Source organism: Aphis gossypii, unplaced genomic scaffold, assembly GCF_020184175.1.
Source record: "Aphis gossypii isolate Hap1 unplaced genomic scaffold, ASM2018417v2 Contig00531, whole genome shotgun sequence".
Classification (NCBI taxonomy): Eukaryota; Metazoa; Arthropoda; class Insecta; order Hemiptera; family Aphididae; genus Aphis; species Aphis gossypii.
Genome location: NW_026083144.1, coordinates 26322 through 51447, shown reverse-complemented (window position 1 = coordinate 51447; position 25126 = coordinate 26322). Strand labels below are relative to the sequence as shown.

Sequence of the window (25126 nt, the reverse complement as noted above, 5' to 3'; positions counted from 1 at the left end):
GATGTTGGGGACGGGACATCTCTTCCTCATCACTCGTCAAGTGTTCGTTTCCAAATAGTAGAGACATCTTTTCTCTATAAACTTGGTTCGGCTTGCCTGGCTTGGCTTGATTTTTCTTTTCTATATGGGCAATCCGTTTCTTTTTGATACGGAAGTCCTGCATATTTGTTGTTCTGTGGAGGGATATAAAAAGGATATAGACTATGTACATTATTTACATGGTAGTTCCACAGACACCACAAATAAGACAGATGAAACATGTATATTATTGGGAGATTGATTTGCCAGGAATTTTCCCTGGGTCTGGTGGTGTGTATGGTTTCACGTTTTTCATATTATGTGTGCTTTCCAATCCGGTTTCGTCGACTATAGTGATGGTATTATTGTTGTTTACCTCCGTGATTCGATATGGACCTCGATATAGTAGGAAGAATTTAGATATTTCCTTGTCTTCGGCATTTGATAATCTGTGTTCTCTGATTAATATCCATTGGTTGGGCTTATATTCAATGAACCTTTTTCCCTTGTCCTTGTATTGGTTCCGATATTCCGCCATTTTTGTCATTTTCTTTCTTGCGAGTTCTATTATTACTTTGTGACTACTATTAACTGGCTGTGTTGGGAAATCTATAAATTTATCGATATTCAGGGGTTGTTTTTGTCCCCTAAGTATCTCGTATGGAGTATATCCGGTGGAACTATTGATCGTGTTATTCAACCAAAACTCTATCTTCTGAAGATATTTGCTCCATGTAGTATGTTTTTTATGGCAGTATGTTCTTAGTATTCGTCCGATTTCCTATTATAGCGCTCGATAGGATTACTTTCGGGATGATATGTGGTAGTATACTGGTGTTTTATCCTCAACTTTGTCAATTCTTGTTGCCATTTCTTGTTTTGGAATTGTGTGTACGTTGTCGGTGAGGATGCTTTCTATATTGCCACATTCTGGTATATATTCATTCTTTATCTTGTTTAATATTATATTAGTTGTAGCTCTTCTAATAGCGTATATTTTAATGTGTTTGGAGAATATATCTACCAATGCTAATATATATTTTACTCCTAACTGTCCCCTAGGTAATGGTCCCATAAGGTCCAAAGACACCATTTGCTTAGGCCGCTCCGGTATGTTGCTAATAATGGGCCCTCTTAATAGTTGGTTCGTTATTTTACTCTTTTGACATATATCACATCGGCTAATGATTTTTTTTATTGTTTTGTACATGTGTGAAAATTGATAATTAAATCGTAATAAGTGATATATTTTACTAGCTCCGAAATGACCATATTGTTCGTGTGTTTCTTGTATAATATTGGTAGTCATAACATTTGGTATCATCACTCGGTATTTTCCTGTTTTGTCGACGTAGAATAATAGATTGTGGTATATTTTGTAGTGTGGATATTTTCCTGCTTTAATTTGTTGCATGATTCTGTGTAACTTTTCATCCTGTTGTTGCAACGTCTCGATATTCTGAAATTGCTGTACTACTGTGCGGCTGTAATTGTCCAGCATTAGTTTGTTAATACATATTTCTTGATATCCCTTCCTTTCGGATTCTTCAGGTGATTGTGGGTACCTAGTAAGCATATCGGCCCCTATGTTTTCCTTGCCGGATATGTGTTGAATATTTAAATCGAACTCCTGTAATTTTATTGACCATCTGGTCAATCTGGCATTTAGTAGTTGACAACTTTGTAAGAAAGTAAGTGCTTTGTGATCTGTTAAGATATGTACTTTATATCCTAAGATGTAATTGCGGTATTTTTTACAAGCGTAAACAATGGCTAATAATTCTAATTCTGTTGTAAAATACCTCCGTTCGGCAGTGTTTAAGGTTCTGCTGGTGAATCCCAATGTTCTGTGTCGGCCTTCTTTATCTGTTTGGTATAATTCTGCCCCGATATGTGTATTAGATGCATCCGTTGATATGTAAAAGTCTTCATTGAAATCTGGATATTCAATTATGATATCTTCTAAAAAAATTTTCTTAATTTCTTCGAAGGTTTGGTTTTGTTCTGGTCCCCATGTCCACATTACATTTTTCTTGATCAGTTGGTTGAGGACAGAAGTGTATTTGGACATATCTCTAATATATCTGCGATAGAAATTTATGAAGCCTAAAAAGGATTGAACTTGTTTCCGATTTTTTGGTGGTTGAAAGTTCTGTATAGCTTGTATTTTATCCGGATCCATGGATATACCTTTCTCTGATATAACATGTCCTAAAAATATAATTTGGTTTCGTAAAAAATACGATTTACTTTTATTAATAGTTACATTGAATGTTTCCAATCTTTGGAATATTAATTCTAGGTGTTGTATATGTTCTTCATATGTTTTCGACATAATGTGCAGGTCATCCACATAGATGGCTGTAAACTGTAATACTTCTGTACCTAATACTTTATCTAACATTTTTTGAAATTCAGCTACCGAGTTAATTAATCCGAAAGGTAGAACCTTAAATTGGAAATTTCGCACTTTGTATAGAAATGCTGTTATCTCCCTACATTCTGGTTTCAACGGACATTGCCAATACCCGGCCGTGAGGTCAATAGAACTCAGATATTTCGCTCCTTGAAATTTCAGTAGTATTTCGTCTATGTTCATAGGACTTTCTCTATCAGGAATTATTCTTTTATTTATTTTCCGCGCGTCTAGACATATTCGGACATCACCATTTTTCTTTTCTACGCCAACAATGGGTGATGACCAGGGTGATGCAGATTTTTCTATGATTCCTAGCTTGACCATCCTCTGAATCTCTTCGTCCATCTTTTTAATTTTGGACATAGGTATAGGATATGGTCTTTGGTGTATCGGTTCTCCTGGTGTAACTTGTATTTGACATTGATATTCTTTTATTAGACCTGGATCCGTTGAAAATATATGGTCATATCTCTGAAGGAGTCCTGTCAACTGATCTTCTTGTGGTGATACTGGTATATCATCGACCGATTCTTCAATAATTTCTATATTTTTAATTTGTTCTGATTCTATCACTTTTCTTGGTGCTGTATTAGCAAATGGTGTTACTTGTATATTTTTATCCAGGTCCCATTGTATAGTTTTGTTATCAAAGTTTATTTGTGCATGGTATTGATGTAGAATGTCCGCACCCAGGATTCCTTTTTCATTAAGGTTTTCTACTTGTACAAATCCTGCATGTACGGTTTCGGTTCCTATCTGACATTCGCATAATATTTGTCTGGATGCTTTACATATTTGTTTTCCCACGGCGTTGCTAATGCGTATCCCACTTACTGGTAGTATTGCTATTCTGGGGTTACGTTTTATTATTAAATCGATTACTTCTTTGGTTAACACGCTTATTGTTGCACCCGTATCGACTAATAATTGTATTTCTTCGCCCTCGATTTTACATGAGACGTATGGGCTGACTGATTGGTGATTGGTTGGAATACTATTTACAGCATGATTTATATGTTCTGAATTTTCAATTATTTGTGGTATTTCTTCATTGACCGGTTCTCTTATTGTTACTTGATTAATCTGCTGGTTTTCTCTCCAATTATTTGTTTATCTTTGGTTATTGTTCCTCCCTCCTTCTCTCGGATGTGGATTAAAATTACGGTTAGGTGCATTAGGTGCCCTGTTTCCGCCGTTATTTTCACGTGGTGGTGGCCGGTTACTTCCATTATTATCTCTGTGTTGTACTCCTTGGCTTCCATTCTCGTCCCGGTACGTTGGTCTTCTGTGCTCTTCTGCTCCAAGTATCTTCATTGTATTAATTCAGATCTTTCAGGTAATGATATCAGTATTGCTCGTAAGTATCCGGGATAGTGTCCCGCAATACTGCTGACGATTTCCTCCTCCGATAGTTTAGGTACCTCTAAATGTCTTAGCTTAGTTGCCCAATGTGCAAAGTGTTCCCTATAGTTAGTGTCGTGTTGTATTTGCCGGATATTCAGGCACTGACTCCATAGTTGCATTTGGATCTCTCTGGACCAATACTCTTCGATAAATATTTTCTTAAATTCTGTATATCTGTAAATTTGGAATCGGATAGTCGAAAACCAATTGTACGCGGTTGCCTTAAGACAGTCCCCTGTTATAATTATTTTTTCTTCTTCTCTTATTTGTTTTATAGAAAAATATTCTTCTAGTCTGTTCAAAAAATCTTTTGGATGATGATCTCTATTATTACCATAAAATACCGGCTTCGCTATTTCTGATGTTGGGTTTCTGTGTATTATGTTTTGATTTTCATTACTTTGTTGATTTATTTCGTTTAAATTTCTGAATGTATTTATGTATCTTTCTTCCATTTGTTGGATATTCTTAATATACTTTTCTTCTAATATATTCATTTCTCTCTTATGTTGTTCTTCGGTTTCTTCTGTTTTCTTTCTTTGCATCTCTTCCCAGTATAATTTTATACTTTCGATTTCTTTATCTGTTTTTCCTCTATTTTCTTTAATCTTCTTTTTATTAAATCTTCAACTCGTTCCATTATTTCTTCTTCGTAGTTTCCTTTCTTCTTAGGACCCATGATGAATAATTAAATTAATTAGGTATCTGTATTGATTAAAATGTTAAAGATGTAGATACTGATTCCCTCGAAAACAAAACAAACACGACGTCTTTATCTCGTGGTCTTTGATATCGAGTCCCGTTGTTGGGCGCCAATTGTAATGATTTTTTATACTTTATTATGAGACATTTGCTTAGTATTTATAATCATTAACTTATTTATTGTTTCGACAAAACATATATAGATGATCATATAGTAATACAGATAATTAAACATGAATATAAATTGAATATAATAACAATATGACATTTGAATATAAATTGAATATAGTTTTGAATATAATATGAAAGTATAGGTGGTTTCTAATATTACTCACGAGGATTTTCAGTTATGAGAACTAAGGATGACAGTAGTGCCTTGTGGTAGTGGTGACAATAATAGTTGCGTCTGTTGCGACTGGTTGCAGCGGCGGTGAGTGGTGGTTGCGGCGACGGCGAGTTGCTGTGGCGGCTTGTTGCTGCGGCGGCGGCTAGTTGCTGCGGTGGCGGTGAGTAGTGGTTGCGGCGGCGGCTAGTTGCTGCGGCGGCAGTGAGTAGTGGTTGCGGCTAGTTGCGGCGGCTGCGGCTAGTTGTGGCGGCGGCTGGTTGCGGCGATTGTGTCTTGCTATATGTATCGAACAGTATACTATGCTCACTGGTCGGACCCACTAAAGGTGTGATTCCTTAGGATGCGATTGTAGACGCGCGACTCGTGCGGCTGACGCAGTGCGACCGAAATTTCGGCCGCACCAGCCGCACGGCTCAATGACGGATTCCCTACAATACAAATGTTGACGCACGAGACGCTCGGCTGCCGGATAGTCCAACATTCGTCCAAGCACGTGTGATCAGTTAACAAGTGCTACGTAATACATACTAGTGAAATATTTTTTATTATAAAACCAGACATGTTACGAAGTCAAAAAAAAAAAATGCTCATCAAACTACTTCTTTTAGAAGAGATCAACGAAGAAGAAACAATACTCGAACATGCCATTAAAATATATAACACGAAAAAAAAACCCACGATTTGTTTCTCACTAGAAAAATTGAAGGGTTTTATAGCATTTTAATTGAAAAACATTTGTTTAAAGATGAACAAAAATTTAGAGAATTTTTTCGATTGAGTTACGATCAATTTAATTATGTTTTAAATATTATTGTTGATGATATCAAAACCAATCCTAGCAATCGTGTCAGACAGCCCATTACACCAGCCGAAAAATTATCAATTACATTAAGGTAAGATTCAATTATTATTCCATCAGAAATAAACCCTTTTTTTTAAACAACATGTTATATAAATGATGTATAATCACATTTATGGAAATGTATGCACTTCATAACATTTCCTACAAATAATTAAAATTAAAAAATACAAAACAAAAAAATAATGTTTTAATGACAACGCATCATACAACTTGTAATAATAAATAAAAACAAAAAATATTAATGTATGTAATAAATAAACAAAAAACAACATTTTTTTATGTAATTAAACAAAAGTTAAATTTTTAAAAATTTTCGAAAACAATACAAAATAATAAAATAAACAAAACAAATCCAAATACAATACCTTATTGTATTATATTAAAAATACCAACATTAAAAACAAATTACTGGTTTGGTATAATCTCAATTATTTGATGATTGAGGCCAATAATCACCGGATAGATCCGTATATTCACTATCTAATGATGTTGATGTGGAATAATCTCCTATACCGAGGGAATTTTCAAATCGGTTTTCTGGAGGACAAAGATGCACAGATTTTGGAAATTCATAACTTGTAGAAGGCCGAGTTGGAACTTGAGAAGCTGGCATATTATCTTTTTGATGATTATTTTTTAGCTCTAGTTCACTAACAATACGTAATATATCCAATTTTGCTTTTACTTTTAAGTCTGGAGAAAATTGTTTTACTGTTAACGCCATACTTTTAAAAAAGGCGTCGATAGGATCGTCGTCTTCAATTTTTGTCAGTTCTTCCATCAACTTGTTCCTTTCTTGGCTTCTTTTGTTTAAAACTTCTATTAAGGCATCACTTCGCTTCACTTTTTTGTTTGTTTTTGAATCAGCGGTCAGTTTTTGTTTGGTGGTTTCATGTTCAAGCATCAAAGATGATGGCTGTGGTTCATTTTCCTCAACGTTTTTTTCACTCAGCATACTATCATTAAATATTTCTGTTTCGTTAGCAGCATCAGTGTGATCGTCTTCGTCTATATCTTCTTCATTTAATAATATGTTAGACACACTCCTGTAAATAATAATTTTTATTATTTATCAATCCTTTGCACCTAGCTAGATAAGCTCGGTGAAAAAATATCTTACGGTCTTTCATAAGCTGCCACGTCAAGGAAAGATAAAATATCAGCGAGCTGCCACTTGGTGGGCTTATTTTTTGCAGCTGATCCAGTACCCAAATTTCTGCTTCTTTTTTTTCTATTGTACGTATCTTTTATGTTACGCCAACGCTTTTTGCAATCATCAACTATACGACAACCAAAAAATGTCGATGAAAAACTAAATTAATATCCAGTGCGAGTAAAAAAAAAAAAAAACACACATTTTTATTGTCTTATTCCATAATTTATTATTACGTTAATTTCCTTTTATATATATTATTTATATACATTGTTTATCGTCAAGACAAGAAAACTTTCCATATAAAATGTAAAATGTCATATTTATTTTTGTCTTTCATGCATTATGTTCGATTAGTGAGTGTAATACCTAATACTAGGTATATTATTTATAAAATTAATTATTTATTTTTGTCATACAATGAATTGTATTTAGGAATTTCCTACATGATATACATCGTATATTCATATTTTATAAAATCAAGTATTTATTTGTGTACCTATATTTAAATTTAGACCGTAGAATAATATGGAAAAAATGTAAATCAGACAATCTTATGGCAATACTACTTCATATTTATATATTCTGTAATTATATAATTAATGGATTGTTTTAATTTTAACAGATATATGGCTACAGGAGAATCATTACGATCTTTAGGATTTGCATTTCGAATATCTCAGAGTTATATAACTCGTATTATACAGTTGGTCTTAAAAAGTTTAAGCTTACGATTGCCTGGTATATTATTAAAATCTCCATCGAAAGAAGATTTGATTCAAATTGCTCGTGATTTTTGGGAAAAATGGAATTTTCCCAATTGTGTAGGTTCAATCGATGGGAAACATATACGAATATTTTGTCCAGGAAAGAGTGGTACATTATTTTTCAACTACAAAGACTTTTTTTCTATTGTTTTACTAGCTATAGTTGATGCAAACTGTAAATTTATTTACGTCGATATTGGTTCGTATGGTAAAGAAGGCGATAGTGGGATATTTTCAAGATCAAGTTTGTATATGTTAATTAAACAGGGAAATTACTTCCTCCAAATGAAAAACTTCCTACTTCGAGTCAAACTTTGCCATATGTTCATGTTGGGGACGAAGCGTTTCGTCTGGAGACACATATGATGCGACCATACACACGTGGAGAAGCTCGAAAAGACTACGAAAAAACTATTTTTAACTATCGTTTGTCTAGAGCAAGAAGAACTGCGGAAAATAGTTTTGGACTCTTGAGTCAAATATTTAGAGTATTTTATACTCCTATCGCTTTAAAAACGGAAACTACTGACCACCTAGTACTAACAGCTTGCTGCCTCCATAATCTACTTAGGAGTAGATACATAGAAAATACTTCTAAATATTATTATAATTTTGACCATAATGAAACTGCACCTACACAAAACATGATGGCTCTTGTTCGATCAGGTGGGTATGCTAATTTTGAAGGATTTTTGGTAAGATGAATTTAAAAAATTTTTCAATAGCGAAGAAGGAGCTGTTCCATGGCAAGACCACCAAACACAAAAAAAAGACAACTAATTTTTACTTATGTTTTTTATAATGTACATATTATTATATTTAATACGAGTTATGTTAATGACATTATTTTATTCACTAATTGATATTAAATGATTATTATTATTTTATTTTAATGTTAATTAAACATTTATTATTTTATACTGCTTAAATCAATTTAATCAATTTACCTATTTTATAATATTATAACAAATATATTATAAATTGATTTAGCAAAAAAAAAAAAATACCACTTACCACTTTTTGTTAAAACAGATGATATCTCCTTCCAAACATTTTCCCTCACCTGTAGGTCTTTATATTCTGGGTGTTTTAAGTCGAACAAGCATGGATGTTGACTTACACATTCAGCTAAAACCGTGTTTTCTTCCAAAGAAAATGAAATTTTCGAGGACATTTTTTTAAAAAAAATTGCAAAACGTACAATATCGAAAAAAAAGTTGAGTGGTCATCAGTCGCGCGGCTGATGCGTTTTGACTGCCTCCAGAGCGGTCGCAGTCGCGCGTCGTCAGTCGTATGCGATTGTCGCGCGCGGCTACGGCGGTGTAGGGAAACTAAACAATATGAAAATGGACAAACCAGTACCGTGCGGCCGAAATTTCGGTCGCACTGCGTCAGCCGCACGAGTCGCGCGTCTACAATCGCATCCTAAGGAATCACACCTTAACTCCGAGTGGACGAATATTAACTCCAACTGATTGGTGCCAGGAATATTCGTCCGACTACGGTGCCAGGAGTGGGTCTTTCAGCGTAATAGATATCGTCGTATACATATAGCTTGACTATACCGCAGACTGGAAGGTACCGTGTTGTCACATTTGACGCCCTTATATGCCTATATGTGATAATGGCATACGTCTAGAATGACCGATTGCGCACTTCGGTTTTCCTGGCACTTTGGCTCGTGATGGTGAATCTTTTGCTGTTCCAATAAGTGTTACTAGTCGATATATTGATATATTAATGTTATATAGCTTGCTGATATGAGAAAAACATGTTGAAATTTGCATTATTTGAATACATTTATCTCAGTTGAAAGGTGTGGTTCAATTACGCGCTCTATGTTGCGTTTGGTCTGGTTGTCGTGTAATGTTCGCGCATGTATTTAATTGTTGGATTGACCCCTAGAGGTCGGGGCATATATCCTTTACATATTATATTAATTATTATTAAGATTCTGATGCTAAGAGCACCATATTATTATTGAGTGGATACGGTCTCAAAAATTTACCAACTAAAAAATTAGAATTACCGTTTACGGAATTACAAATAAGAAAAAAAAAGTCTTTACACTAAAAAAATTTGCCCTAGGCCTCGCTCCCCCCTAAGGCCGGCTCTGGATCTAAATTCTAAGATATATCTATCGCTATGATATGTGGCTGTATGTCTACATGTTAGCTACCATAAAATTATATTATGTACCTACAAGCAATAATCAATATTACCATGATTATTATATAAAAGAACAAAAATTATATAGATCTAGATTCTAGATAAATATGTGTATATTAAAATACCTATTAAAATTGATTAAAATGGATAATAAATTATACAATTATAAATGAAAATTTAATAGAATAATTTGTATTTTCGGACTTTTTGTTTGTCCGACACTAAACATGTGTTCGGACTTTTTTTCCATAGACTTTTTGACTGATTACCAATTAAAAAGTACTCGTATATTATGATTTTCGTGTTAAACAATAATAAATACCTATAATAGTTAAATATAAATAAAGCTCTTTAATTTTAGATTCTTAACGTTTTTTTTTTTGATTCCATAAAATATTTAGCGTTTGATTATTGAATATTACTGTAATAATTATTTATATTAAACATTTAGATCAGTCAATTTTGCTGGTTAATTGAATGGATAATATTATTGTCATATGAATGTGGCTTAAATTTGTATATCAATAGGTTAGTGTAAACTTGGTTAAGTCACAAATCTGAAATAGAGGGATTGATAGTTGTCTAACAACTTATATTATATCATAATATGTATTTATATCCATGTTTTCTATAAAAATAATTAAATTAAAAATTTTTATACCGTTAATAATGAAGTGATAAAATATATTTGAGAGTAATGAACTTATATTAATTAAGTGAATTTATAACAATTACTCATAATACTAAAGTATGATACTAGTTTTTATTAAAAACATAAGAACGTGTGTATAACAAAAAACAGTTTATGTTTTTTGTCTTATTAAGTCATGTTTGAAAAAAATATTAACACATTTTTTATCATAATAAAATAACAATAAATTACAAAATTATATTATTGAATTTATTATTCATTAACTAAATCAATATTCTAATTACTTTTCTTGGTAGTAAAATAACATTAATTTGTTTAAAGAACGATTTATTCATAAGAAATGTAAACAAAACATAATTAATTTTAAAGTTTTTTTCTATGTTCCTTTTTACATATTTACTTATTAGATACTATGAGTAGGAGATATTATTTAATATTTTAATTGTACCTAATTTTTAAAATATTAGATATATTTATTATTTATTAAGAGGACGCTACCCATGCATTTGTTGTCTCCGTCTTACACACAGCCGATATAGCAAAATTTCGTTCACTAGTTTCAATAATGTGCTGTTAGTTTTGATATTAGATTAAATTGACCTATTATCAAACTTTTAGGTAAGAACGTGATCTGTGCTTTTGACGATTTTTCAATTTTTTCAAGCATACTATGAGCAAGTATGCAGTGAAATATCACAAATTAAAAATGCTCATATCCCGCTTGAAAATTAAACTATAGAATAGAAGCCAACGCTTAAACACAGATAATGTTATTATATAAAAATTGTATAATTGGTCAATTTACTCCAATATCAAAATTAACAGTCCACTATTGAAACTAGTGAACGAAATTTTGGTATGTCGGGTGTGTGTGTGACGGAGACAACAAATGCACGGGTAGCATCCTCTTAAAAAAAAATAACTTTTATTTAATAAAGGAAAATGAATAAATTAGGAATCTATTATGTATTTGTATATGAATTGTAAATGTCAAATATGTTAAGGTTGTGTCCTTACACTCTATCATATTATAATAGCGGTGCTACTAAAATTCAGGTGTTTTATTATATATTTCTTTTTGGTAACATTCATAATTTTGTTTTAGATCATTTTCGTTTTTTCTCGATTCATTTATTGGATTTCTGTGATTGTGACTTGTGTTAAGGTAATTTTCAAGTTAAATTTTATAATATTATATACTCTAATTATCAGTTAATTTTGTATATTTTTTTTTGTTTGACAGAGGTAGCAGTTGTTGTTGTTTTTTTTTTTTTTTTTAAACTTTTAGTATTAAGGTTTTTTTTAGCTGTAAGTTTATTTTTATTTATTTATTTTTGTCTTATTATATATATATTTTTTTTCATATAATGGGACGTCCGAGTAAACGTACACAAAATAAAAAAGAAGCAATAAAAATATCACGCGAAAACATTGTTCTTCATTTGCAAGAACTTGAAAAGGATAAATTGAGAAAACAATTAAGCCGTGCGCCTGATGATATTGTTGCTACAAATCAAAGAAAATTGTTAAATTTAAAAAGTACAATAAAACGATTGAAAGACCCAGTTTTAAAGAAAGCTAATCAGATCGCCAGCCGTAAGAGCATGTTGAAACGACTGCAAGATCCGGATGTTAAAAAAGCCAACCAGATCGCCAGTCGTAAGAGCATGTTGAAACGACTGCAAGATCCGGATGTTAAAAAAGCCAACCAGATCGCCAGTCGTAAGAGCATGTTGAAACGACTGCAAGATCCGGTTGTTAAAAAAGCAAACCAGATCGCCAGTTTTAAGAGCATGTTGAAACGACTGCAAGATCCGGATGTTAAAAAAGCCAACCAGATCGCCAGTCGTAAGAGCATGTTGAAACGACTGCAAGATCCGGTTGTTAAAAAAGCAAACCAGATCGCCAATCGTAAGAGCATGTTGAAACGACTGCAAGATCCGGATGTTAAAAAAGCCAACCAGATCGCCAGTCGTAAGAGCATGTTGAAACGACTGCAAGATCCGGATGTTAAAAAAGCCAACCAGATCGCCAGTCGTAAGAGCATGTTGAAACGATTGCAAGATCCAGTTATAAAAAATGCAAACAAGGTTGCCAGTGTGAAGAACAGATTGAAACGAATGGAAAATCCAGTTTTCAAAAAAACACATCAAATTCAAAATGTTCGAAACATGAGAAAGCGAAGATTACCATCAGATAGTAGCCTATGTCAAAATGTATCTACTAAAAAAAAAAACACCAAATTCAATTTCTTATAAAAAACGAGAACGGCAAAAATTAAATGAAACCAGGCAGAAGGAAGATGTTTTGATATCTGAATATATTTTGAAAAGGTCTCAAGGTTTATCAGAAAAATGTTATTCGTGTCATAGATTACGTTTCCCATCCAGTGTCAATAAATGCAACTCTGATATCTTCAGTCGATTGGGGATGTCAATTCCAAGTGATGCCAAGAATACTGTGACGATATGTTCCAGTTGTCTTCCACATATAAAAAAATCCAAAGTTCCTCCGTTGTACATAGGAAATGGTTATGAGTTAAACAGTGTTCCGTCTTCAGTTATGCAATTAAATCAAATAGAAAAGCAAATGGTTTCCCTTAGATTACCGTTTATGAAAATATTCAAATGTCTTCGCAGTGATGGACAGCTGAAAATTAAAGGTAACGTTATCAATGTTCCAATAGATCTGACTAAGACTACATCTATTTTGCCAAGGCGTGCTGAAAATTTAGCTGCAGTTAAGATGATGAAGGTAAAATTAAAAAGAAAATGGTGCTTTAAACAGCATTATCTTTATCAAAATGTCAGACCATCATTAGTAGTATTAGCATTGAATGATTTGATTAAAAAACCTCTATATAAAGATGCTGTAATAGACAAAAATTGGCTGGTGCATGTGTCAGAAACAACAAAAAGTTTAGAAAACAGCTCGGATCACGAAAGTGAAGAAACAGACGATGAAGACACAAATATTGAACCAATCAATCCGGGATCAATGGACACGATGATTGAAAACTGTGATTTTGTTTCTTTTGCACCAGGCGAAGGCATGAAACCGTTATCTATTCTTATTGATGACCATGCAGAGGAAAAAGCTTTTCCTGATTTATTTGGTGGGCATCCACGTACAAATAAATTACCTTTAAAAAATTACTCAAAAGTAGTAAGGTCTGAACTGCTGAATGTAGATCGAAGGTTTGCATCGGACTCATCTAACTAGTTTTTTAAATGCAAAGTATTACTTCAAAAACTCATTGCAAGCAATGTGCAAATTGTTTTACGAAAAAACAAAAAAGGAAACACAACTGCGAATGACGTAGCAAATCCAGCTGTTCTAAACAAAATGATAGATAACGATCAAGGATAACGAATGTTACACAACGTACAAAATTCACCTTCATATCTTGCAGCGCTGAGAAAAAATGTTTTTGCCATGGTGCGTCAAGAAGGTCAACCGACATTATTCTTAACATTTAGCCCTAGTGAATCAACTTGGACTGATCTGTTAAAGATTTTGTATAAACTGCGTTACTCCAAAACGTTGTCTGATGATACTGTCCTAACTTATGCACAAAAATCAGATTTAATTCGACAAGACCCAGTTGTTTGTGCTACTTATTTTGATCATAGGTTTAGAGCACTTTTTAAATTGATCAAGTCCAAAAATGTTATTTTCAAAGAACACAGTGTGAAACATTTCTTTTATCGTGTCGAATATCAACATAGGGGCAGTCCACATGTACACATGCTATTGTGGTTAGACAATGCACCTGTTTTCGATCCAGCCAAACCAGAAACTTTTGGTGCATGTGTAACACTTATCAACAAATACATTACGTGTATGGTAGACGATGGCAGTCCGGCCCATGAGTATTTGCATAAAAATACTCATAGCCATACACACACTTGTTACAGAACTGACAAAGAAAAACAAATGAAAAAGTGTCGCTTCAACATACCATATCCGCCAATGGATGAAACCTGTATATTAACTCCGTTAAAAGAAGACATAAGTAATCCGATCATAAGAAAAATTCGTACCCTACAATATGAAAAACTTCTGCAATACCTCAGGGACTTCAAGGACAGTGATTCATCTTCAGATCCATCATTAGAAGACATTTTACAAAAATTGTCAATTAAAGATGTTAATGAATATAAATCCATTATTCGAACTGTTATCAGACGGCCAACAGTTTTTCTAAAACGTACAATAAAACAACGAATGATTTCTGGATTCAAAGAAAAATTATTTCCGTTATGGCAATCTAACATGGATATACAGTTCATATTGGACGTTTATTCTTGTGTTAGATATGTAATCGAGTATATTGGAAAAAGCCAACGTGGAATATCAAAACTAATGAGAGACATTGTCGAAAATCTTAAGTCTTCTACTGATTTATCGGTTAAAGAACAACTGAAAAAAATAGCGTCAACTTTTTCAGGGAGTCAAGAAATCTCTGCACAGGAAGCAGTGTATACTTGCTTAGGTATGAAGCAATGCAATACTTCAACTGGGTATATATTTATAAACACTAGCCATCCTGATAAAAGAACTCGAATGTTGAAACCAATGGCAGTTAGAGGAGAAATGGATCCAAAATCTGACGACATTTTTTTTGACGGTCTCAATGAATACTATTCATGTAGACCACATAGTCTTCAAGATGTAACTTTAGCAGAATTTGGCTCCAATTATGAAGTTCGCGGTAAAAAAAAACCGGCTAACAACAGTTCTGATTCTGACACTGATAATGAACCTGATACCACTTATCCGATTGACTCCACTCTAATCGGAAAACCAAACAAGTATATACATAAAAGTAAAATCAGAAAAATCATACGGTATGTTAGGTTTAATGTGGATAAAAATGAACAAGACTTTTACAGAGAAAATATTATGTTATTTTTACCATGGCGCGATGAAAAAACTGATTTGTTAGATATTAACTGTAAACAAGTGTATGAAACAAACATTGATCAAATAAAAAAGTTGTACCAACAGTTTAATAAAGTAGAAGAAACCCAATTAGACGATAATGAAATTCAAATAGAAGGAGAACAAGGCCGTAACAATAATCAGCTTGTAGACGATGAAGATTGGGTACCAGACGATGTACTAATAAACGAAGTTGGAGATTATGTTGAAAATACCAATACATCAGATGTAGATTCACCTAAAGATGATGGTAAGATAATAGTGCACCTGATAGACAATGAACAGTTTAAAGACTTAATCGGATGTCTAAATGACGGTCAACGCCAACTCTTATATCATACAACTAATGTCATAAGAAGTCTATTGTGGGGAAAAGGTCATCCTGCGATGAAGGTATTTGTCACTGGACCAGCGGGAGCTGGAAAGTCAATGCTTATACGTGCATTAGCACAATCTGTAATTCGGATAGCAAATATTAGACCAGATATAGATGATCTGTCACTTCCTCCCGTATTGCTGACAGCACCAACAGGTAAAGCTGCATATGGAATAAAAGGATTAACACTTCATTCCGCATTCAAATTACCATTGAATCAAATTGCCGGATTGTTACCAAAGTTAAGTTCAGATATTTCAAATACACTACGTTGTCAGTTTGCCAATGTAAAACTTTTGATAATTGATGAAATTTCCATGGTTGGCATAAAAACACTGGGATACATTGATCAACGATTGAGGTCTATATTAAGAATAAATAAACCATTTGGGGACATAAATGTAATAGTGTTTGGCGATTTCTTTCAATTAGCACCGGTATTAGCAACACCATTGTACGATAGTTTTGAAGAAATATTGTCTAAATTTCCAAGTGCTGTAGAAATGTTATCGATTAAATCTATTTGGGAAACATTCAAGTTTTATGAGTTGACTGAAATAATTCGCCAAAAAGATGACAAACAATTTGCAATGATGTTAACAAAGTTGGCCAGAGGACAGTTGGAGGAAGCTGATGTAAAATATTTTCAAAATCTTATAACCCACCTAGACATTACTTTTCAACTTCAAGTAATGCATCTTTGGGCTACTAATAACGAAGTCGACGAAATGAACAGGAGAGTGCTTAACTCTATGAATCAAGTTAGTTTTATATCCGAAGCCATTGATACGTCTGCAAAACGATCGGATATTGAATCTGCCAAGAAACTGCCACGACAAAAGACTATGGGTTTAGCTTTAAGGTTACTTTTAAAAGAAACAGCTAAATACATGGTGATAGCAAACATTTCAACCGAAGACGGCATAGTGAACGGTGCAATCGGAGAACTCATGCAAATAAACAAAGGACAGACTGCAGGAGGTAAAGAAGTTGCAAAAAGAGTTTGGATCAAGTTTGATGAGTCAGATGTGGGGTCACTAACCAGACAGAAGATAAAAAACAAACTAAAACCCGAAGGCGAACACACAGATGATATGTGCAAGTGGACACCAATTGAAATTATAAAATTAGAATTTCAACTTGGTAATGTAGAACACCATAAAGTAACTAGAATGCAATTGCCCTTAGTGGAAGCTTTGGCAATGACGGTACACAAAAGTCAAGGTGCCACATATCAATCTGTAGCATTTCATATACCCCAAAAATTCTTGAAGTGCAATATGTTATATGTAGGATGTAGTCGAGCAACTTCTGCTCAAGGTTTGCGTATAGATTACTTTCCTGCAAAGCCACCAAAACCTTCTGCAAAAGTTGAACATGAAATGTGCAGACTCAGGACACCAAGTTGTGCTCTTATTCCGCGCTTTTCTAGAATTGTGACACACAACATGCCACTCTCCTGCATGTCACACAATATAAGGTCTTTTAAAAAATATGAAGCTCATATTAATGCGGATACCGTTCTTTTACAATCTAAAATAATGTTCTTCCAAGAAACTGGTTCAAAATCAACTGACACATATACCATTAAGAACCATACTGAATGCTGTAGAATAGACAGTATACATGCAAATGGTAAAAGTGGTTCAATTTGTTTTGTTGGAGAATCCATTAATCATAAAGAAATAATCTGCAGCACAACATTGCTTCAAGATCAAAAGAAAAAGACACACTTAGAAGCAATTGAAATCATCATTGAAAATATTACCTATATTGGGATATATTCATCGCCAAATTTTCCTGTACAGAAGCTTTGTGATTTCATTGAAACGGTAGCTTCCACCAAAAACAATGTTATCTTTATTGGTGATTTCAATGTAAACTTCAACAAACCGCCAAAACAACTAGTTCAAATATTAAAACATTTCAATTACAAAATATTGGTTGACGGTATTACTACAGATCACGGAACAACCATTGACAATGTCATTACAAATGTTGACATTGCAGCTTTGGTGTACGAGTCCCTCATAAGTGATCACAGACCTATTCTGGTTATGGACATAGATACTTTCAAGGAAATAGAAAAATATTCTGAGACTGTTGATGACCAAATTGTACAAGAAGAAGTCAAAAACAATTTTATTAAACCAAACGTTCCTGCAATCGATGGATTTCCTGTAGAAAAATCCAAAAAATCGATTAAATCAACTAAGGTCCTGAATAATAATAATAAGTTGGACGATATTGAGTTTATACAGGTTATAGTGACACTATTTTGGTTCCAGAAACTAAAACTAAATCAACCAAAATAGTTGATTATAATACCGTAATTAATGATATTCAATTATTCAGGTCAATAGTAATACTCTCAAAGTTCCAGAAAATTGCAACATAAGGTCAGATTCATTATTAGAAACAATAAGTGATAATGCAACTATGTCAAAAAATCCAAAAACAATAAAAATATCAAGTATTAAGAATAAAGTTGACATAACATCAAGTAGTATATTTTGTGGCTTTACTAACATTGATGGTGTATCATGTTATGCTAATTCTGTCATACAGGTTCTTTTTAATTGCCAATCTCTTGTAAATGAAATTCGCAATAATCAACTTGGACCAACACTTCAACATAGCTTACACGAATATACAAGTAACAGTGGGTTATGTGATACTCGAACAATCAGAGAATATTTGGACAACGAGACAATATTATATACTCTGCAACAGCAACAAGATTGTATAGAATTTTTAGAAGCACTTATGGACCGTAGTAGACCTACATTTGAATCTTTATTTGGATTTCGAGAATTGTATACCATTCGTTGCAATACTTGTAATCATACGTTGGCCTTCTACACACGGAGCTATTAAAAAAAAACTAAACTGTTTTGTGATTGAAATTACTAATCGGTTACTAACGCATTGGTGACTCAGATCCATACACGAGGCTACTCATAACATACCAACTCGTGATCGAAACCTGTAGTTTGTTCTGAGTGACTATGGATGAAGGACGTTTTTCGTCATATTTTTGCTACACCATGGATGTTGACAGTGATTCTAGTGAAGAAGAAGTAATAACAGCATACTACTATTACAGAAGAAATCAATAAAATAGAAGGTTTTGGGTTCATCCATACCTCGAAAAAAATTTTCATCACCGATTATTCATTGCTGCAAGAGAATTGAACCTTTCCGATACTAAATTTTTATGTTTTTATCGGATGTCAAAAGAAAGTTACTTATATTTGGTGAACTTGATTTCCCCTGCCATAAACAAGCGAGATACAAACATGAGAGAGTGCGTGAATGCCGAGGAACGGATATTAATTACACTCAGGTAAGTAACTTACTTTTTTATCTACTTAATGCAAATTTTGGCTCTTTTATTAAAATGATTAACATTTACCTATATCATTAGCAATATTAGCATATTAGTAAATTTTTATAGCAATAAACATAATTTTTTTTTCTTATATATGAAAACATTTTAATAATTTTAAAAAGAACATAAAACAAAATATTATACTTAATTATTACTGTTGGTTTACTATTATTAAACATATCAGTTTTTTTTTGCTTATATATGAAAACATTTTAATAATTTTAAAAATAACATAAAACAAAATATTATACTTATTTATTACTGTTGGTTTACTTCGTACAAGGCTTCATTAACTACTTCATAGTACTTTTCAGAACTATTTTGGTTTATAGTTTGGAATGTGTTAGATTGAGAGGTTTCATGAGCATTTTCATTCTGAGATATCAGTAGAAATTGTTGATCTGTTGAAGGCGTTGTTGATGAAAACGAGAATGAACGAATAGGTGTGAATGCCGAATTGTTTGACAAAATGTCATCAACCATCTGAAGTAATTTGCGCTTGAACAGCCGTACTTCTTCATTTGACATTTTCAAAAGATCAGGTACCATACTAAGAAGAAACATTTTTAAAGATTCTGCTTTTGGTTCCTAGTTAGCATTGACTGAAGAGTTCTCTGTTCTGGCTTTTTTTTTGCCTGGAAATATTCTAGAAATGCTTTGTCTACTTCGTTTTTTAATCCACGTTTTTTGTTTGACACGTATGATGGTGAAGACTCAAATTAATAAGAGTAATGTTATTATTATTCTTTTGGGGCATGTCAGTAGTTAAAGGTATGTATAATGATGTAGAAGGCAATGGCGAAGTTGGCGTAAGATGTGGTTGAATTGGTGAAGATTGCTATGAGTCAAGTTCGGAGTTGTTAAAGTCAATTTCTTCAGATTGTTCAAAACTTTCCTTCTGTTCTGGGGGATTAGGAAGATTTCCAGAAGGCATACCTAACGCCTTAATATATGGAACTGTAAACTGCATAGCTTCTAATAAATAATATGCTTTTTTTGGTTTTGCTCCAGAACCACTTGGTGCTGGTTTTATGTTGCGCACAAAAACAGCACGAAGGTTCTTCCACTTATCTTTGCATTCAGATACTAAAAAAAAGATAACATTCAGAGTATACATAATTTGTAATAACAATCTAGTTTTATACTATTATTTTTATAAAAACCCGATTTACTACATCCCCCCACTTGTAATCTACTGTACAGCAGAGTGACACCGACTTGACTACCTTTTTATATTGTTTCTTTCATTTTACAGATACTTGGGTACTGGTGGGACATTTGCGTCAATTGCTGTTTATTTTGGTAGAGGAGAATCTACAGTTGGCGGAATTGTGACGGAAACAGTAAAAGTGATTTGGGAAGTGTTGGAAAAAACATTCATGCGAATACCAGGTACAGAGCAGTGGAAAAGAATAGCAAAACGTTTTGAAACACTCTGGAATCTCCCAAACTGTATAGGGGCCATCGATGGCAAACATGTAAGAATTGAAAAATTTCCAAATAGTGGTTCTTCTAATTTCAATTACAAGTCGTATCATTCTATGGTGTTAATGGCTTGTTGCGATGCTGACGGGTTATTCAGTATTATCGAAACGGGTTTTCCCGGAAGAAACAGCGATGGTTAGTATATCTGACTTAATATCCCTCCTCTCACACCATTAACATACGATAAAAATGATAGTCCGTTTCCTTATTACTTTGTGGCCGATGAGGGATTTCCGTTGTTAAAATATGTGATGAGACCATACCCAAAAAGAATTTTAGATAATGTGAAAAGAATATGTACCTTTAGATTTAGCAGAGGGAGAAAAACCATTGAGTGTACGTTTGGGATGGCATGTGAAAAATTTGCTGTTTTGAATGGTCCTATTCGTATCAGAGATCCAGAAAATGTGAATTTGGTCATAAAAGCAGCTTGTATACTTCACAACTACGTACGAAAAAAAGAAGGACTCCAGTATACACCTACTTATTCCACAAGTTGTGAATCAAATAACCACATTGACGTAATACCTTTCCCACAAAACTTGACTATAAACATAACCTCTTCTGCAGCTGCTCTTAGAAATTATATAGCAAACTATTTTCTTACACCTCAAGCATCTTTGCCTTGGCAATGGAAATATGCTATTAATTAGTTTTTGAAAATAATTATTTTTTTGTCTCATATTGTCTAATATTGTTTAACTATTTAATCACTTATTATCTACAAATTATCTAACACCTATTATTATACCTATTAAATCATTTTAATCATTATTTTCTAGTTTGAAGTATAAAATACATTTTTTAAGATTTTAACTATAATATAGCTATTTGTGATCAATAGTATGCCTATATTTAAATAATTAAAAACTGTAAAATCATAATAAAAAAATAAGTTTCAGTTGTAAAATATGTTTATTTCTTTTTAAATAATTTATAACTAAAATGCATAAGCGGAGATTTGATTGAATTTAAATTTAAATTTAATTTGGAGGCTTAAATCTTTATTTTGCAAAATAAGCCAAAATAATAATTACAACAGTGAACAACGCAACACGAAAGAAGAAACGGAAATCGGCACTATGCAGTCGGCACATTAATAATGTTTATCAAAGTCTGATCATCAGAAATTTCTATTTTTGTCATTGCGATAATGCGATAACAATCTATCGCGACGGTCGCCCGGTGTGCACCGATTACGAGTATAATATTAACAAAATTTCGGGAATAAGGCCTAAGAATAATAACTAATAATATAATGTATAGACGTATAGTTTAAAAATCTACGTATATTTATTTTTAATTAAATGTACTTATTAAATTTAAAATTATATTACTACATATTATTATTTACCTGACATGTTTACTGATCTTCCTACTTCACTCCAAGCTTTTTCTGTTTCATCCTTTCTGGAATATCCCGAAAGCGTGAAGTTATATAGAACGGGATGTTTTTCTACTTCTTCCACCAACTTTAAATTAATTTTTTGTTCGTTCATTTTTGCAATAGGTAAAACAAAAAAAGCTTCGTTGAGCACCAAAATATTAGTGTGAAAACTCAAAAGTGACTCGACAGTCGAATCACTCGGAACTTATCACTAACGCGTTAGTAACTGGTTAGTAACTAGTAGCGCCGTCTGTTATGTTCCATTGAATAACATTGGTAGTGACTCTACGGGGACTAGTTAGTGATTCGCGTCAGTATTTAGTTTCAAATGAGTAGCTCCGTGTGTAGAAGGCCTTGTAAAATGTAAAATCGCTACTATTCGTTTAACGATAAACAATTACCTATACACAGTTTAAAATAACATTTATTATTATTATTATTATTTTTTCTTAATCGAAACCATATTTATCTAACCCTATTATATTTAAACGCTTTTAAGGTTATTATTATTATTATTACGCTTTAATTATACGAACATTGTATATATATAATTCTTATAAGATATTATATTGTAATTACTACCTACAAAATGTTGTATAAATTTCAAATAATGTATCGTAAAAAAAAAAATGAAATGACAACTATTAAAACTTATTATGTTTATGAAAACCATGAATTCATATGATTATATTATTAACATTGAAATCTATAATGTGAAAGATACAATTAATGTTGAACGTGATTATACATTTAATCACATAAGTTTGAAAAAATACTATGTAGGTACTTGTGTCTATGTTTGCGTTCAACATTCTTTATTAATATTTTAACTGCGTTGTAAAAATTTATCACATAATATTAGTTGAATATAACATATAAAGGAAGAAAATAATATCGTATCGTTTACCATTATTATCGTTCGACAAAGCGTTCGTATAAACCAAATCCGATCACGTTCGATAACTGTGATTTATCGTTGAATTACATAAGTACAGTAGAAGCCGCTTATTAGAAATAAATAAAAATAAATATTAGAAAGAAACACTTTGGGACCAAAGTGAAATGTGTCAATTAACCGATTGTTTCTAATAAGCGATTTGTTAGATTTTACTATGAAAAAAAAATGTATGTATTTATGTATGATTGTATTCATGTAAAATGTGGTTACTCCATAACCATATTTTCATATGAATAATGCTGCTCAAAACCTATTTCATCTGCACGGTGCTGATAACCGATAACTAACCGGTGTATATGTCAACTAACTAACCTTCGTCTAATTGATTCAAATAACCGATGTACTGTTTCAATAATCCGATTTATTTTAAATGTTCTAATATACAGGTGATCCGTCCCGGTATATTTTATTTCAATAACGTGATTGTATCAATAATCCGCGTTTCTAATAATAGGCTTCTACTGTATATTAATTATTGAATAAAATATTACCATTTACAGTTTCAAAAATAAAAATAATAAAATGGAATCATCTACGTTCATCAAACTACAAATTGAAGAAATGTATGAACGACGTGAAACAAATTTTACCAATGCAGACGAAGAAGAAAAGATACACAAAGAAAACAATAAGAATAATAAACCAAATAATTAAAAAATTAAAAAATGAAAAAAAACAACTTAAACTTAACTATGAAAAATCACAATATGCATTATTTAAATCTGAATTAAGTATACGCAATTCTTTAAATTCGCTGCACAAACAATTAAAATCTTTGAATCTAGACTAAAACTATTCTAAAACTTTGCTATATTTATCATATAATAATATACATTAAATAATATAATGAAATTTAATGTAACAAAGTATATTCGTACAAAATTCAAGGTTAACACGTGCCACAACAATGTATAATTGTACGTGTCAGCTTTGAGTTATGCAGGGCCGGAGTTAGGGGGTTTATAGGGGGATGTCACACCCCCCACTCGGCAAATTTGATTGTATCGAGTCGGCACAATTACAATTTAAATATCGGTCGTCAAATTGTTTTTCGTGAAATGAAAAATACAAAAACATGTCGATGTAAATAATTTATCATTTATCTTATTTTCGTATCTATGAAGATAAGGGACTGTCGACTGAAATATGAAATTAGGAATATTATCATTGAACATTTAAATGTCTATGTGTTGTTGTGAATAGTATACAAATATATTTATTAATAGGCTGTGTGTACATTATTGTAAATTGCTTATCATTTTACTAATCGCTCGGGCCCGACGCATAGACGTACAGTACAAGGACTTTATTATTGTGGTGAACCATTTCCTAACTATTCAATATAAAGTACCAATTTATAAATTAGCTTATTAATTTTATAATGAGTGATTTTGAAAAAGAAAAACGCAAAAGGAAGAGGATAAAACTTGAGTGCTTGTCTTGTGGTAGTACATTTGATGACGACTACCGTCGAAAGCGCGAAAAACAAGTGCACAACGGAGCAAAGGTTAAGGTGAAACACCATGGAGCAGCAGATAATCCGTTCGTATATGCTCGGTTGAATTTCGAACGAAAGGCATGTTAATGATGCGATATCTGAAAATAATTAGAGTAGAAATGTAGAATAGTGTTTGTACATTATTGATACGTATTTATGAAACTCGGTAGGTAGGTATCCTTCATTTCATTCATATTTATCATCATACCTATCCTTATAAAGGTTTATATTCTATTCCTTTTCTTAATAAAATTCAATTTGAAATAATATTAAATGTTTATCTAATAAAATATACTAAATAGGTTAGGTTAGGTACCTGTATAAATGTATCAGTGATTTATACTTTGATTTTGAAGTGTTTGTACTACTTACCTAATAATAATTTTTTTTTTAACATTCAATAAAATATATACAATCTGTAAAACAGTTTACAATAAGCATACGAGCGCAATATAGTAAATATGGGCTTGAAATTTGAATGCTTGAGGCAAGTTAGATGATTAACCCGTCACTCGTCAGTGGTCGCGATGTCAGCGTGGCGCTCACATATAAACGAGTTTGGTCACCACTGGCTTGTTTCTGCCGTATTTCGTGT

General features: G+C 32.5%; 4 protein-coding genes across 4 annotated transcripts; 2 read left to right on the top strand and 2 right to left on the bottom strand.

Moving 5' to 3' along the window:
* Nucleotides 1–6175: 6175 nt before the first annotated feature.
* On the bottom strand, nt 6176–8845 carry LOC126554514 (uncharacterized). The gene is made up of 3 exons (XM_050209583.1): nt 8686–8845; nt 6872–7031; nt 6176–6797 (listed from the first exon to the last, which is right to left on the bottom strand). Exons 1-3 carry the CDS (start codon nt 8843–8845, stop codon nt 6176–6178), a joined length of 942 nt encoding a protein of 313 aa, XP_050065540.1.
* Nucleotides 8846–11859: 3014 nt separating this feature from the next.
* Nucleotides 11860–12750, top strand: LOC126554513 (uncharacterized). The gene has a single exon (XM_050209582.1). It carries the CDS (start codon nt 11860–11862, stop codon nt 12748–12750), a length of 891 nt encoding a protein of 296 aa, XP_050065539.1.
* A 1177-nt stretch (nt 12751–13927) lies between these two features.
* On the top strand, nt 13928–18689 carry LOC126554512 (uncharacterized). The gene is made up of 3 exons (XM_050209581.1): nt 13928–14628; nt 14680–18073; nt 18168–18689. The coding sequence occupies exons 1-3, from the start codon at nt 13928–13930 to the stop codon at nt 18687–18689; spliced, it is 4617 nt and encodes a 1538-aa protein (XP_050065538.1).
* Nucleotides 18690–20041: 1352 nt separating this feature from the next.
* Nucleotides 20042–22187, bottom strand: LOC126554511 (transcription factor Adf-1-like). The gene is made up of 2 exons (XM_050209580.1): nt 22043–22187; nt 20042–20289 (listed from the first exon to the last, which is right to left on the bottom strand). Exons 1-2 carry the CDS (start codon nt 22185–22187, stop codon nt 20042–20044), a joined length of 393 nt encoding a protein of 130 aa, XP_050065537.1.
* Nucleotides 22188–25126: the final 2939 nt, after the last annotated feature.

Bases quoted from the DNA above. Each gene is read 5' to 3' on its own strand.
- LOC126554514 (XM_050209583.1), bottom strand. From the start codon at position 8,845: ATGTCCTCGAAAATTTCATTTTCTTTGGAAGAAAACACGGTTTTAGCT. The intron at 7,032-8,685 runs GTAAGTGGTATT...GTTGTCGTATAG, and splicing joins ATCTGTTTTAACAAAAAGTG to TTGATGATTGCAAAAAGCGT. The intron at 6,798-6,871 runs GTAAGATATTTT...TATTATTTACAG, and splicing joins GTGGCAGCTTATGAAAGACC to GAGTGTGTCTAACATATTAT.
- LOC126554513 (XM_050209582.1), top strand. From the start codon at position 11,860: ATGGGACGTCCGAGTAAACGTACACAAAATAAAAAAGAAGCAATAAAA.
- LOC126554512 (XM_050209581.1), top strand. From the start codon at position 13,928: ATGGTGCGTCAAGAAGGTCAACCGACATTATTCTTAACATTTAGCCCT. The intron at 14,629-14,679 runs GTCAATTAAAGA...AACTGTTATCAG, and splicing joins GAAGACATTTTACAAAAATT to ACGGCCAACAGTTTTTCTAA. The intron at 18,074-18,167 runs GTTATAGTGACA...TCAATTATTCAG, and splicing joins ACGATATTGAGTTTATACAG to GTCAATAGTAATACTCTCAA.
- LOC126554511 (XM_050209580.1), bottom strand. From the start codon at position 22,187: ATGAACGAACAAAAAATTAATTTAAAGTTGGTGGAAGAAGTAGAAAAA. The intron at 20,290-22,042 runs GTAAATAATAAT...TCTTTTTTTTAG, and splicing joins AAGATCAGTAAACATGTCAG to TATCTGAATGCAAAGATAAG.